The 15009-nt window shown below is 41.1% G+C and overlaps 2 protein-coding genes across 2 annotated transcripts; both read left to right on the forward strand.

Annotated features, from left to right (window-relative positions):
• Positions 1–730: 730 nt before the first annotated feature.
• On the forward strand, positions 731–4036 carry LOC139629360 (beta-crystallin A2-like). Its single transcript, XM_071491962.1, has 5 exons — positions 731–869; positions 1804–1991; positions 3084–3225; positions 3366–3508; positions 3669–4036. Exons 2-5 carry the CDS (start codon positions 1834–1836, stop codon positions 3814–3816), a joined length of 591 nt encoding a protein of 196 aa, XP_071348063.1. The 5' UTR covers positions 731–869; positions 1804–1833; the 3' UTR covers positions 3817–4036.
• Positions 4037–8313: 4277 nt separating this feature from the next.
• On the forward strand, positions 8314–12431 carry fev (FEV transcription factor, ETS family member). Its single transcript, XM_071492073.1, has 3 exons — positions 8314–8771; positions 9465–9536; positions 10829–12431. The coding sequence occupies exons 1-3, from the start codon at positions 8723–8725 to the stop codon at positions 11362–11364; spliced, it is 657 nt and encodes a 218-aa protein (XP_071348174.1). The 5' UTR covers positions 8314–8722; the 3' UTR covers positions 11365–12431.
• The last annotated feature ends 2578 nt before the right edge of the window (positions 12432–15009 follow it).

The following is a 15009-nucleotide window of genomic DNA, read 5'->3' on the forward strand; positions in this document are numbered from 1 at the left end:
GTCTTCCATAACATACATACACACATTAAAAATGTTACTCACTCCTCATAAGTCGCCTGATTGTTATTGCTGAAAACTGATTATTTCTTGCTTCTTACAATAAGATACTTTTCTTTTTGACATTTTGACATTTATAATTTACTACCAGACCAATGATGGGCAATAATACTCCCACCTACGTATATGAGTCCTGTGACGTTGTGTAGTATACCATTTATTTGGGGGATGATGCTCCTCATTTCCATAACCAGAACTACATGTATGAAAACCAGAGATGTGGGTTTATAAAGGTGTAAAGACCAGGTTTCCAAATTGGTCCTAGTCAGAAAGTACTACTACCACTGCAGCTTTTAATTCATCCTTCATCCTGTTGACTCTTTCCAGATCAATCACTGGAAAAGAAGGATATAAGGATGCCCTCTAGATGACATGTCCTATATTACTCACTGTGTGGGAAGCCTTGGGCCCTTTTCCCACCTCCAGTTTAGGATCCAGTTTACCTACACCAGAGGGAGAGAGAGAGAGAGGGGATCAGCTCCGAGAATGTGTCTATTATCCTGCCACACCAATCAAACTGTTGTGTCAGTGCGTTACCATTGTATAGTCCTGGGTCAGGTTGCCACTGAGCATGGCTGCCATATTGATGACTAAGTCAGTTTGGGGCTCTGAGGACAATGGTGCTCTGGAGCCTCCACAAAGCGCGAGGCTAATGCTCCCCTTTCAGCCGGCCCGTTCAGCTGCTGAGTGTGCAAGGCTGCTGGGCAAATGGAGTGGCGGAGGTCCAGGGGGGCCCGGCCCTATAAAAACGCAGGCGAGGGTCTCTTCCCCGACATTGATTATACTGGATCTGTCCCACCTCAGTACCGTCTGTAAGTATATCAACACACTACCTCAGACTCAGCTAAGAAACTGCAACCAGGGGACAGCTCTGTACTGGGGTGGAGCCTGACAGCCGCCAGGATGCTGCTCAAAATTGAGTTTTTCATAGACAGACTGCTATGGATGCACTTTAAATCAGGCTTGATTTGCTACGAGTAAACGCATGGAAGCCACCTCATACTTGTGCTTTTAGGGTAAACTGGTTTGTACCACAGCAGCCATTTTTACAGGGGAAGCTGGCAAGATGATGCCTTTCTGGTGTGCTTGTTTTGGCCTGTAAACATCATGCAAACATTTTTTACTTAAATATTGAAGATTTTTAACTGAGGATAGTTACAACATCTTGTTAGTAATGAAAAATTCTGAAAGTAAGAGACTTCTGGTTCTACTGGATTTTAAGTTATCGTTGTCGCTTACAGATACTGTATGTGCTTTGCTGTTGTGGCATTTGCTTTCTGTAGACCTGTTACAGTTCAGTTACAGGGTCCAATTTAGAGGCAGGTTGCTCTTGATAGAATCTCCTCCACTGAAACAGAGACAAATCTGTACTGTGGAGAAATGGAAAAATGATGAATGAGTGCAGTTTTTCACCTCTAGCAACGCCTTTGGTGACAGACCTTGACAGAAATATCTTTCTAGAGTAAAGGTACAATAATATACCACACCAGTGCAGCTAATCTGCATAAATACATACATGTGGTTGTAAGATCAAACACTAGCATCAGCTTGTTGGGTTAAAAGTCTGATTTCTTGTGTCTGTTTTAACTAGGATGAGGGGACACAGGCAGTTTTCTCTCAAAAATATTTGTTATTATTTGACTTTGCTTTGCATTTTTGACACCACACCTACCCCGGACATGCAGGTCTTGCCATTTCCATCCATCTAACATCAAACTTTTTTTTTAAACCCTCTACATTCTTCAGAGAGTAACCCCCAAGGGAGAAGCAGCAGCCATGAACACTCAACAGATGGAGCAGATGGGCCAGTTCAAGATCACAGTCTGGGAGGAGGAGAACTTCCAGGGAAAGCGCTGTGAGTTCATGCTGGAGTGCCAGAACATCATGGAGAGGGGCTTCAACAAGATCCGCTCCATCAAGGTTGAGAACGGACCGTAAGTCGACATTGTTGCTCCTTCTGCTTTCTTTTACCCTCTCCATCTATTCTCCATGTACCATGGAAATGACTTCACTTTCATCTCTTGATCGGATTCTGGATTTTTGTGTGGATCATGATCAGGGAATTTGCCCATTTGTGTTGCTTCCTCAGTATGAGATTCATTTTACCATCTTTGCAGATATCAAAGTTTATGATCAGGACAGGTTTGAGAGAATCTGATAGAATCTGGTTAGATTTTACTCTTGCATGTTTAAATAAAACCCCATAAAGGTTTTTTATATTTATCTTTAAGAAGAATGTCCTAACCTCATAAATAATATTAGAGTAATATTGACAGTTAGTTTAATTTTTACAGTATGTTGGTCCTTTAGTCCTCCTCATATATTTTATCAAACCCACATTGCTGCTTAAAAAACGGGATAACTAAGAGGCATACAACAGCATTTAATAAAACTGCATCATTTATCTTGCAATCCTTATTTTATCTGCTTGGAAAAGTCTGATTAAAGTGCACACGACTCAAACACCGACTCTAATCAGGAAGAAAAAGCAAAATAACAAAAAACATAAATTACAGCCTACAGCATTATTACGTTGCCAGTTGGCATGTGTCGTTTGTGTGTGTATGTGCATGCATCCAAGTGTGACCCCGTTGTGATATGAGTTGGCTGTGTGCAGCTGCTGGCTGGGAGCCAGAGTGTCTGACTGACTGACGATCAGATAAAAAGCCCTGGGTGCAGCAGCGGCAGCAGCAGCGGCAGCAGCAGTGGAAGCAGGAGCAGCAGTATCTAATGTTTGCTTTGTGCTCCCAGCGACAAAAGAAGCTGCATGCTGATTTCACTCGAGGCCATTCTGTGGGCGTTGGGCTCTACAGTTTAACGAAAATGAGAATTTCAGTATTGTTGCACTAAAACTACTTTGGATTTAGTTGTTCAGTATGAGTTTATGTGTGCATCGGAGCGCTTCTTTTCTTTTGGTTTAAATTTCTTTCTTTTCTTACTTATTTCCTCTCTGGCATTTTACTGTCTTACTTTCTCTTGGCACACTTAACCTCAACATTTCTATCCCCCCCGTCTCTGTCCTCCAGTTGGGTGGGTTATGAGTACCCAGAGTTCCAGGGACAGCAGTTCATCCTGGAGAAGGGAGACTACCCTCGCTACGAGGCCTGGAGTGGAAACAGCAGCTACAGAACCGAGCACATGCTTTCCTTCAGACCCATCAAGTGCGCCGTAAGTTCCCTCATGATATTGTTGTGCCCTGCACCCTCCATATAATTACATCTAAATATGTATATCAGTTACCACACCAACACCCTGCCATGTAGCAGTGTCATCACGGCTGTGCTCTGTCTACGTCTCCTCCTCTGCAGAACCACAGTGACAGCAAGGTGACCATATACGAGTGTGAGGACTTCCAGGGCCGTAAGTTTGAGATGTGCGATGACTACCCCTCCCTACAGGCCATGGGCTGGTGCAGCAAGGAGGTGCCCTCTATCAAAGTCAACTCAGGAGCGTAAGTTATACACCTTCCTCCTTGTTTAGTGGTCTCTGTCTCCGTCTCCTGTCACCTTCACCAACACAGTCATTATTTACTGAAATCAATCAAATATATGACTGTTGTAATGACTCAACCTCCCACCCCTCCCTCTCTCTCTCTCTCTCTCTCTCTGCAGCTGGGTTGCCTACCAGTTCCCTGGTTACCGTGGCTACCAGTACATCCTGGAGAGAGACAGACACCAAGGCGAGTACAGAAACTACAATGAGTACAGCACCCAGGCTCACACCAACCAGGTGCAGTCCCTTCGTAGGATCCAGCACTAAGCCTTCAATCTGCCTGCCTGACCTGACCTGAAAAAAAAACTCTCCCTGAACCCCTTCCTCATCTTGAACCCCTGGACAGACCGCTGTCACAGAACAGTAGATGGACAAACCCTTTCTATCACTCTGTGGCTCTGCATGTATGGATATCTAAGTACCTTCTTCTACTACCATGCTAAAGCATGTTCTTGAAATAGGAAATAAAGGCTTTTCTTCAAAACTAGAGTTTGTCGGTATTCCTTTTTCTTTTCTTCCTCTTCTTTTTTTTTTTTTTTTTTTTTTAACAATGAGGTTTATCAACCCAATTAAATAAATAAAAACCAAAAGGTGAGAGAAACTGGCTGCAATTACTGGCTATATTGAACTGTCAAATCAGTTTGTACCTTTGGTTATGATGGTAAGTCATACTACAGACGAAGCACTGCAAAGTCAAAGCCCGTATTCTCTTTAACTGCTACTAATCAGAAAGAGGCTTCGCTTTGTATTAATTTAAAGGAAATATCCAGCCCTCCAGTGAACATACATGAAAAGATCTGATTCTGTTAAACTTTAGGATGTGTAATATTGTTCTTGTCAGACTGTATTCTTATTTCCAATAAACAAGAGCACGAGATCATATTTGTTTCTATTATTTGTTCCTCCGTTCCAGGCAGGATTCACCTAAATGGTCAATATGAATCTGTATGAAAAGCAACAGACAGCCTGTGTTTGAAACTATGCGATTTACATTACTGACCTGAAGTCCTCAACACAGACGTATACATCTGAGTGTGACTGATTTGATCATTTTTAAAAACAGAAGCCATTCAAACTGTTCTCTTGCTCTTGCTTGGTTTGTCTCTCTGATGTAATAAACATCGAGTATCGCCTTAACAACCAACACAACACCAGGCACAGAGGTAGAATGGTTTGACTGGAAATACCTCAGTGGGCTGACACAGGTGCAGGAACTCCAGCTGCAGCTGACCTTATTTAACCTATTTCGTTATTCTTGGAGCACTTTCAAAGAGGCCAGCGGAGGAGGACCTCAGAGACAAAATGTCATCCATGTAATGTTTTTGCTTATTTATGTAAAGTAGGGTTATATGCTCTGTCTGAGGTCCTCAACCCTGTTTGCTTGTCAGATGGCCCACAACCACCAACCTGAACAATTTATATCCCCAGGCCTTACACTGTATATGCTGCACTACACTGGACTGGCCTGTGAAAAACTTTTCCAAGATACCAACTTTCCATGAGTTATGTGCATTTCTCAAATAATTCAACTTGCTTTTACATTTCTTTTTTATTCAATATAAAATGCACAAGACTTTTTAAATTGATTAAATTGTTTAAATTGATTCTCTAGTTTATCTGGAATAAACAAAAATCAAACTCACCAAATTTGGTTTTATTGGACAGCGACTTTATGTTTAGTACATTACTACTATTATGCAGGACACTGATTAGTTCAACCCAGATGAATGCCATAGATCCTAACTCCTCTGTGTTCCTCTTATAATATCTTTACAAATCACAAAGGTGGAGAGGCAGAGGGAATACAGAGAAGCAGAGTAGTCAGGTAAAGAGATTTCAGCTGCAACTACCCAGTGAGACCCTCAGTAGTTTGAACTGTGTAAATGAACCATGCAGATGCTGACAAAAAAACCCAGATTTACAAATTTAAAAACTTGGCACTTAACAACAGTAGTTCATATGAAAAGTCTAGCAGCTTAGCGTTTGTTTGTTTATTCCAATGTGATTCCATCATGTTTATCTTCCAGCTACATGCCGGGATCCTGGACTCTGTTTACCTCCACACACACTCCTCCTGTCGGTCCAGGACGTGGGATTCCGTGTTACACACCCACAAACCTGCACTGGCTCACAGTCCCACACCCAAAAAAACAGGATCTCTTAATAAATGTGTAACTATGCACACACACCTTTCTCAAATATACATTTCTCTGCAGGCTGATTAAAGAGGCTGCACTCTGGCTTGCAGAGGAGTGACACTTAAGAGTTGTAGTAAGTTGCGAGCTGGGGAACGTTGGCTACAGGTCAGATCTCCAAGGTAAGTTTAAGACTTTACAGGAGAATTTTACAATAACTCTTTTTAAAACACTGTTGTTAGGATTGATTACTGTGTTGATATGAATGACAGGAGACTTTAATAAATTCTAATGTGTTTAAAATATGAAATGATATAATTAGACTTGAATGTTTACATCTTTCAAAGCCTTACATTTCTTTAATTTATTAAATATTTAATAACGAGAAGCTTGCATTACACACTCTTTAAATATGGCCTACGTTTATGGATATATGTGAGACTAACATGCTTTCAGGGGGCAAAAGTCACCAGTAGATTCTGACTTAACTGTTTTTGATATAAATTCTGAACTGTAGCCCAGGTTAGTAAGTAGAAAGGATAACAGAGTTTTATGGAAATCAAACCAAACCAGTGCTTTTCTGGAAACATACATTTCTTTTTTCTTTCTGTTAGTGGATTTCTGGGCTCATGCTGATCGCTGACTGGAGGTTGCCAGGATTTATCTGCTTCTCCATCAGTGGATACAGTCTAGCTTTCGAGGCTTGTTTTAAGTTGCCTGCGACTTGTACTTGGACACAGGCAGCTAAAGCAAGTCTGGGACGCCAGAGACACACCTACAAGTCCAGCCCTGAGGACGCACTGCCACGTGAAGAGTGGAAAATCCAGCTTTTAGTCCAGGAAGTAGGGATATGGGAAATATTGTGTTTTCTAGTGGATCTGCATTTACCAGTTACACAAGATTTTGTCCTCTTCGACTGAGAGGAAAAATCTAATAGGACAATCAAAATGTCAACATGGTCTGATGTAATCTGCTTTTACAAAGCCTGATTTTGTGAAATTGGTGGTGCTAAATTGCCCGTAGGTGTGTGAGTGAGTGTGTGTGTGGTTGTTTGTCTCTATGTGTCAGCCCTGCGATAGATTGGCGACCTGTCAAGGAAGTACCCCGCCCTCGTCCAGTGTCAGCTGGGATGGGCTCCAGCTGATACTGGGAATTATTTGTACAATATACATCCTATAACTGACTATCTAGTTAAAAAAAACAAAGTAGCTTGGCATATTAATATATAACTGAGCTCAGTTACCTGTACTGCACTTTTTTCTACAGTCATTTTTGCACATTTGAGCTCAATCAGGTGACACCTGACGGAGGACACACCTGAGCAGATGATGAATCATGAGCAGAACATTTACTTTCAGTTCGGTCAATGCAGACAGATGCAAGTCCGATTTGAGTTTAAGGGTACAGTTAAGATTTTGAGATTTTCTGTTCAGCAATGTTGTAATTTCATTTCAAGGTATTCACATTTCTGGTTTAAAATTATTTTAATTTTGTGTTAGTGAATTTTTTTTCACCTTTTCCAAGGGTTAAGATATGAAAGTGCACTGTATTTAGATTCCATAATGCAGAGCTGCATGCACCATGTTTTTTTTTTTTTTTTTCTTTAATCCTGAGTAGTAGGCCTGTGTCTCTTCATGTCATGACAAATCTATTGCATTTTACAGGTGCATTTGTCAGGTCTGTCTGTTTATTCTCTTCCTGGGTCTTTTTGAAATCATTTTATTGGCTTTTTTCTTTTTAATTGATTTAATGACTTTCAATGGACGTGGATAAGGAAACTTGGGGCAAGACAGAAGTGTGATGTGCAACAAATGTTACGGTATTAAACCGGGATGCACACATCTTAATATACTAAGCCACCAGAACAACTCCTCTTTTTAGCTATTAGCCTTTATCATCCAGGGTTTTTGACACACTCATAAACTACACAAATTTCACCTTTAACTTTATATTTGTTGTTTTAATGACTTGAAGGTGTTTCACTGGTAATTTCAGTTTTCACAATAAAAGCCACTGAAATGTGACAATAGGCCTGATTGATCAAGAGCTTGTGCTGAAATCATGTGATATTGATTAATTCATTAAAAAAAAAAAACGTTTACATGAAATATAACCACAGTGTTGTGCTGTATCATCAGCCAGTGTTATCCACATTGTTTACACCTGAATAAAACGTTTGAAATGTTCTGCATATCTGTGTGAATGACAGAAACTGATCGACATGCCTGAGGACAACATGTCATCTGTTGCCCTAAAATTACCAGAATGTAACTAGTTTTAATGATAATACTGATCACAAATGCTGGGTTGACCACATAATGTTGTAACATGTCATAGAAGGAGACAGATACTGTGTGATCAGTCCAAAGCAGACTCAATAATGCTGCGTCCACTGGCTTGACACAGTCCATTGCTTCCAAAAATTAGAAGAAGAAAAATATGAGTGGATATGATGAAGTCAGTGAGCATCAGAAGCTATGGTTTTAAAGTTACAACCTCATTACCCTCAGATTGAGGCTATATAACCTTAAACCCACAAACAGAAGGTTCAGGGGATGAAATGTTCTTGTTTTCTCATGTGCGCTGAAGCGTGCTTTTCAAGGTAAATGTTCTTTTCCCAACATGAAATAGGTCTTTGTTGTTTGCCCAGAGGTAAAGAGGCGGAAAAGTGAGGAGGATCTGAACTGGTTTCCATGTCAAACACTTCAATTCACCATAGAAACTCAGATCTTAACGTGGAAACTTTATTAAACTGTGATGGTGGATTGATAAGGGCCGAATTTCTATCGGCCTCTTTTTATTGTGGGCACCAGGCGGGCTGACAGAGGTAAATTGCTCTTTTAATTAAAGCAATGCACCAGGGGAAATTGCTGTCTGAATATTGTCTCAGAGATGGGGGCCAGTGACAGTTGCCTGGAAACTTCAATCTGTCCACCCGCATTTATTCCAGATCACAGTTATGAGATAAAGTTTAATAAAAATCGTTTCCTCCGCCACCAACGAAATGAAATCCAACCCTTTCTGAACAAGTGAACACAATGAGACAGGACTGCGGAGGAAACCTCATGTTCAACATGTATCTCTCAGGTTCGTCATTTTGTCCTGTAAAGACTTATAGAAACGGCCTGTTATGGTTTTGTAATTTTTTTGGAGATTCTGCTGGCTGTCGGTGTCCTGAGGCGGTGATGCTCCGTCTCCAGAGCAGAGCATTGTTGAGCCTTTTCAATCTGAAAGCCCGTCTGCTCTTTTGTCGGAAATCGGAAATCCTTCTTCCTGGACGCGTTTCCTGGCTCCTGGCTGAGGAGCCCGAGAAGGCGACGCGCTCCACGCATTAGACCGCGACCGGACCGGGACGCGACAGGATTTTCATCCCTTTTAACTTCTGCTGCTGTTCTGCGATGTTTAACATCTCATCATCAATTTTACAGCAACTTTTATAGCAACATTTTTTTTTTTTTTTTTTTTTTTTGGACAGCTGTCCTCCACTGAGAGACCCCCCCCCCTAAAAACAGATTTAAAGAAATTGCTCTTTAAGGTGTATCTTATTTCATCATCATTCACTGTTATGCATTTCTAGAAAATTCTGGACACAAGTGGATTTTTTTTTTTCTTGCCCCAGCAAAGCAGTTGTTATAGTTGTATTTGTGGAGCAGGCGATGTGAAATAGAGAACAGGCCTGCAGCTGTTCCAGGAAGCATCTTGTAATAATTTATAAACAGGGTGGACAGGCAGCTGATGATGATGATGATGATGATGAGAATGTGTCTGTTTTGGTTTCAGATCCAACAGAAAACCTGTTGAAAGAAAGCAAAGGAACATCATGGGGTCCAATTAATACCGGAGTGCAAAAAGGTAAGAGAGTGAACTCCAGCGGCTCTGTCATTACCGCAGTGCGTTTCACAGGTATTTCGCATCCATCAGCTGATTTAGGTATGAAAAAATATTCAACATAATATCTGAAAATATCAACAATAAAATGATACAAAATAAATAATAAAATAGCTGTTAGTTTGTCATATTTTTAACAATGTAAGAAAAGCGTTTGGCCATAATGACGAAACTGACATGAAAATAAAAATGAGAGGAATCAATAACGTTTATTAAGCTATATTAGGACTAAAAAAGGCAACAGTTATAAAAGCGGGATTTAATTGTGCTGAAGGCTCCTTTCATTGGATTTGTTTGTTTGTTTGCTTTGTTTTTTTGCAGCTTTAACCGGAGTGAAATTAATAAAGAAAAAAGAAAAAAGGAAAAGAAAAAACATATTTTAGTTTCTGAATTCATAATCTCAGTTTGCAGCCACATCGTGTTTGCTGGTCACAGAGTAAAAAAAAAAAAAAAAATCAATCAATAAATCAATAGATCTATGATCATAGCTAGAGGAAAATGTCAATTATATTCTAACAGATTTAAATACCGCAGAGTCCATCCGTCACAGCTCGTTGTGGCTGATTGGATTACAGTGTGTTAACAGAGCCGATGCTGATGCCTCTCAGAGCCGGGAGCACCGTTCATGACGTTTTATAAAATATAGGTTAGTATGAAAAATATTTTACTATGTTTCAAATGTAAACCACTGCTGCTTTACGCCTCATAAAGCTATTTGGAAAAGGTGGTGCGAATGAATCATTTGAAGAACACCATGATGTCCACAAACGGAAGATATGCTTTTAAAAATATGCTGTCCAAGAAAGAAAATAATAATTTGCTCAGGATTCATTCAAACATGACATTTTCGAAATGACAGAAAGCAGGTATGGCTATTTAAAATGTGAACTGCAGGCTGTGGTTTTTAATTCAAAGCATAGCCTGTAAACTACAATGTCTCTGTGTAATGTTGCCTATTTTTTCGATTAGTCTGTAACTTGCCTTGAAACAAACAAATATATATATATTTATATAAATTTGCTGCGAAAATATCAAGTGATAAAAGGCAAAATGTTAAATCCCCCAAAATGTTCGTTCGTAGACACTGACACCGAAAATCACTGGGATCATTTCCTTTTATCCACAGCGGCTTATGACATCACCACAGCTTCAGATCTCAGGGGCTATCATGTGCTTTCACGGGATGAGATTTGTATTTTTCTTATCTTGATTTGCACTTAACGATCCGTTCATATTAACCCTGTATCTCCACCCAGGCAGTGGGCAGATTCAGCTCTGGCAGTTCCTGCTGGAGCTCCTCTCTGACAGCACCAACATGTCGTGCATCGCCTGGGAGGGAACCAACGGCGAGTTCAAGCTCATCGACCCGGACGAGGTGGCCCGGCGCTGGGGGGAGCGCAAAAGCAAACCCAACATGAACTACGACAAGCTGAGCCGGGCGCTGCGCTACTACTACGACAAAAACATCATGACCAAAGTCCACGGCAAGAGATATGCTTATAAGTTTGATTTCCACGGCTTGGCGCAGGTGTGCCAGCCGTCCACCACGGAGCAGGCCATCTACAAGTTTCAGGGTAACTTCTCCCCGCTTCCCTTCTCCGGGATTTCCAAACTGAACCTTGTGGCCCCCGGCGTGGGGCCGTCGGGTTTCTCCTACTGGCCTGGCTCTCCTTCGGCGGCTCTGTATCACAGCCACAACCTCCAGCCTCCCTTTAGCACCGTATCTCCGTCCCACATCAGCTGTGTCAACAACATCAACAGCCTGAGTAACATCAACAACCATTACAACTGACTTTTAATGCCTCTTTTAGACAGACTGGGAGAATATCAACACCACATGTGATACGGCAATGAAGGAGAGGACAGAGAGGCCGGGTTTGGTAGTTTGCAGGTGAAAACATGGTCCAGCCTGAAAGTGTTTTGATTTGGCTAAAAATTAACGTTGTAAAAAAATAGTTTCCACAGCGCGCAGCTGTTTGTAAAGGTGTGATTATGGCCTTCAGCCACAGATGACGCTGAAACGACAGGTGTATGTAGGCAAGAGGTCTAAAACAGTTTAAACCTACAGGCCAACAGGCTTTTCACAAGCAAATCATTCAGTCTGTTGAAAAGAGGACCACTCATCAAATTACGCACACAGGTTTAACTTTTACGCGCAGGACTTCAATAATTATATCAGTTAATATATAAACAGCCCAAATGTGGGCAAATTTCCTAACTCCAGCCACAATCTGTGAAATTCTAACGGAGACCTGTTTTCCAAATGAACAAATTACAGAATATAATTGAAAAGAATGAAGGATGAAACTGCTTTATAACGATCAGTTCTCATCCCTCGCTCTTTCTCTCTCCTTCCTCCTGGAGTTCTGGGTTTGTTTTCACACACAGATGAGTGTGTTTGCACCAACCTGGGAGCAAATATCCAGCCATTACTGGACTATTGGCGCCATCTCCTGGTATCATGAAACATCCACCTATAGCGTCATCCACCTAACACATCATTTCCAGTCACCTTGACTATATTCTATTGTTTCTCTGCTCCAGAAATCACCGCGGTCTTCATGAAAATGCTCATTTAAAGAAAATCCGACTCACTTGCAATAAAAAGTAAAACTACGTCAAAGGTGTAGAGTTGTTGTTTGTGTGACATAGGCTCTGACGTGAATAGTGACAGAAACTGTGAATCTTTGACCGACTCTGTAAATACTGTAGGGTACAGACAGGCTCAGGCTGCTGCTGCTTTTTAGTGATTCTGAAGTGAATAACAGTGCATTCATTCACAAATGCTCATACTGTAGCTAAACCACCTGTACCAGTGGAAAACAAATGAAGTGAATAAAACAGACTGTTATGATCAAACCTCTTTGTCATTGCTTTTTTTTTTTTTTGTCAACACCAGGATGTGTTGTTGTCCTGCCTCTGGATGAAGCGGTGTCTCAAAATGTGTATTTTTCATTTTCATTCATGATACAGTCTTCACACAATAATGATGTAAAGCGAAGCCACCTCATTTCATGAAGGTGTACGTGGCCTAACAGAGAGTCTTGGTGACTCATTCTATTTGTTGATACAGAAAAAAGGATAAAGTCAGCCAACTACCCGTGTAGAATTTCACAGATTTAATATGACATCTAAACTGACTTCCAGATGCCACACAGATGTGATCTAGGGCTGATGAAAAGGATATTTACTGATTTTGCTGTAGCATTCACGTGGAAAGTAAAAAGTTACAACTGGACGCAGTTAATGTGACAAAATCAAGAATAAATTCTCATTTAATGTTGGCCACATGTGTACTTTGATATTTCAGAATAGCTGCCTAAAAGTCTATAAAGATATTGTTTTCACTTCCAAATGACTGTAGCAGCACTTCACCAATACAACTGGCTCATTAAAGCAAGAAATCAGTAACAAGTGGCAACTTCATATTCGCTCATCACATGGTAGTTTCATCAGGGGTCATTACCTGTGTTGTATATTACACTTTTTATCCATTAGTTTAGTGAAGCTGAAGCTGATGTAGCATAGAGCTGTGCCGTATCGTGGCACTAATCTCTTCATCCACACGGAGGCGCCATAACTCTTCCACCATCACAACACTGCTTACATAACCAGGTGATAACAGAGCTGGTCTAATATAGAATATAGAGGCAGCTGCAAATAGCAGATTACCCCCAAAACTCATTTTATGACAAAGCAGGTCTACAGAGATTTAAACCGGTCCGGACTGAACATTATCAGTCAATGGAGCGGACATGGGGGTTATTACACATAAAGCAAAGATCCAGAAACAGGAAATGTGTGTGTGTCTGTGTGTGTGTGTGTGTGTGTGTGTGTGTGTGTGTGTGTGTGTTTGTGTGTGTGAGAGAGACAGAGAGAGACAGAGAGGAAGAGAGAGGGTCACCCATTTACAACAACAGTGTTAGTGTGTGTGTCCTGCATATCAATGGGAAAGACATGCAGTCTCTGTTGACAACTGAGTCTCTCTCTCTCACACACACACACATACAGAGAGAAAGAGAGAGAGAGTGAGAGAGAGAGAGAGAGAGAGAGAGAGAGCAAAAGAGAGAGGTGTGTATCCTGATGTGTTGTTCACGTCCTGTACACTACGTACCTGTTATAATAAAAACAGTGGAAGCTCCACAGGGATCGAGTCACTTCCACATCATAACAATCATCACTGCCTTCTCTGGCTGCTACTCTTCCACTAATCTCCTGTGCCTGTTGTTGCTGCTAAGCAGCACTCATCCTCTCTCTTCTTCTTGCATAACAAACTAGGTGGGTGTTTTCCCTGCAAGCCACAGGATTAACAGCGTGAACGTAGAAGACTGAGGAGCGAGAAGAAAACATGAGAGGGAGGAGGAAGAGGAGGAGGAGAGGGAAATAAGAGGAGAATATCTTTGCACTTATTTTACTCAGCAGCACTTATGAGATGAAACTTCTGTATAAGTTATAAAAAAGAAAAAAATATGTTGTGTCAGTGGCAATTCACTGATTTCAGGTGTTTGTACCGGCCTTTTTGTTTGGATGTAATCATACAGAGACAGTCTGTCCTCAGGACTTTAAGGACCACACTGAGGTTTTATATGCTGCAACCTATTTTTTTCTAAAGTAAGTCACATATTTGGACATTTCTCAGTGTGTTTTTTGTACCTTCTTGGCGTCCAGTGATTTCAGTTGATGACAGCATGGTGTAAAAATCACCTCAAGCACATTCAAAACTGTGTAAAGTAATGCATCACAGTGAACTAGGTGATGGTGGGCAGCTCCGACACCTGAGAGCTGAGAGGCTGTTGCACTGTGTTGCATTCACAGTGTCCGACAGTGTGAAATGATATTGTATGGAAAAAAGGGTTACAGTTACTGCAAGCAGCTTTTCTAAAAATCACTTTTTTTAAAAAATTGTATTTGTTGAAATGGTATTACATTCTGACAGGTGTTCATGAGTCACATATTCTGTGAAAGAAAATTAGGTCCCTCTGTCCCCACAGTGCACATTATTATAGTTAGGACACAGGGTAAGGCAGTCAGTGGGCTTTGTGTGGCTTTGTGTGAAGTGTTGCAGTCACTGAGTCATTCCTCCAGCTGGAGAGTGGAGAGTGGTAATCAAGGCTCAGCTAAATTAGAACATTACACCTACATGGTGCTGAAATAGACCTGAGAATAAGAGGCAGAGAGAAAGAGACGTGGGGGCAGGAGAGAGACTCAGAGAGCTAAGACGAGAGGCAACAGGGAAGAATAATTTACTCCAGCGTATTTTCCCCTTTTTTTTTCAGGGACAGCCACGTGTCTGGACATGGACCTAGATTCTGTCAGCTAAAAAAACGATCATCAGGGTAATAATCAAACTCTCATATTCATCCTCCATGTGTGATATGAAAAAGTTCAATACACTACAACTGTTGAGGCAAAAACCTCAGAGGACACACTGTTTCCT

The sequence above is a fragment of the Trachinotus anak genome, unplaced genomic scaffold, assembly GCF_046630095.1.
Source record: "Trachinotus anak isolate AG129_WGS33_773 ecotype Australia unplaced genomic scaffold, CSIRO_AGI_Tana_v1 ptg000001l, whole genome shotgun sequence".
Taxonomy (NCBI): Eukaryota; Metazoa; Chordata; class Actinopteri; order Carangiformes; family Carangidae; genus Trachinotus; species Trachinotus anak.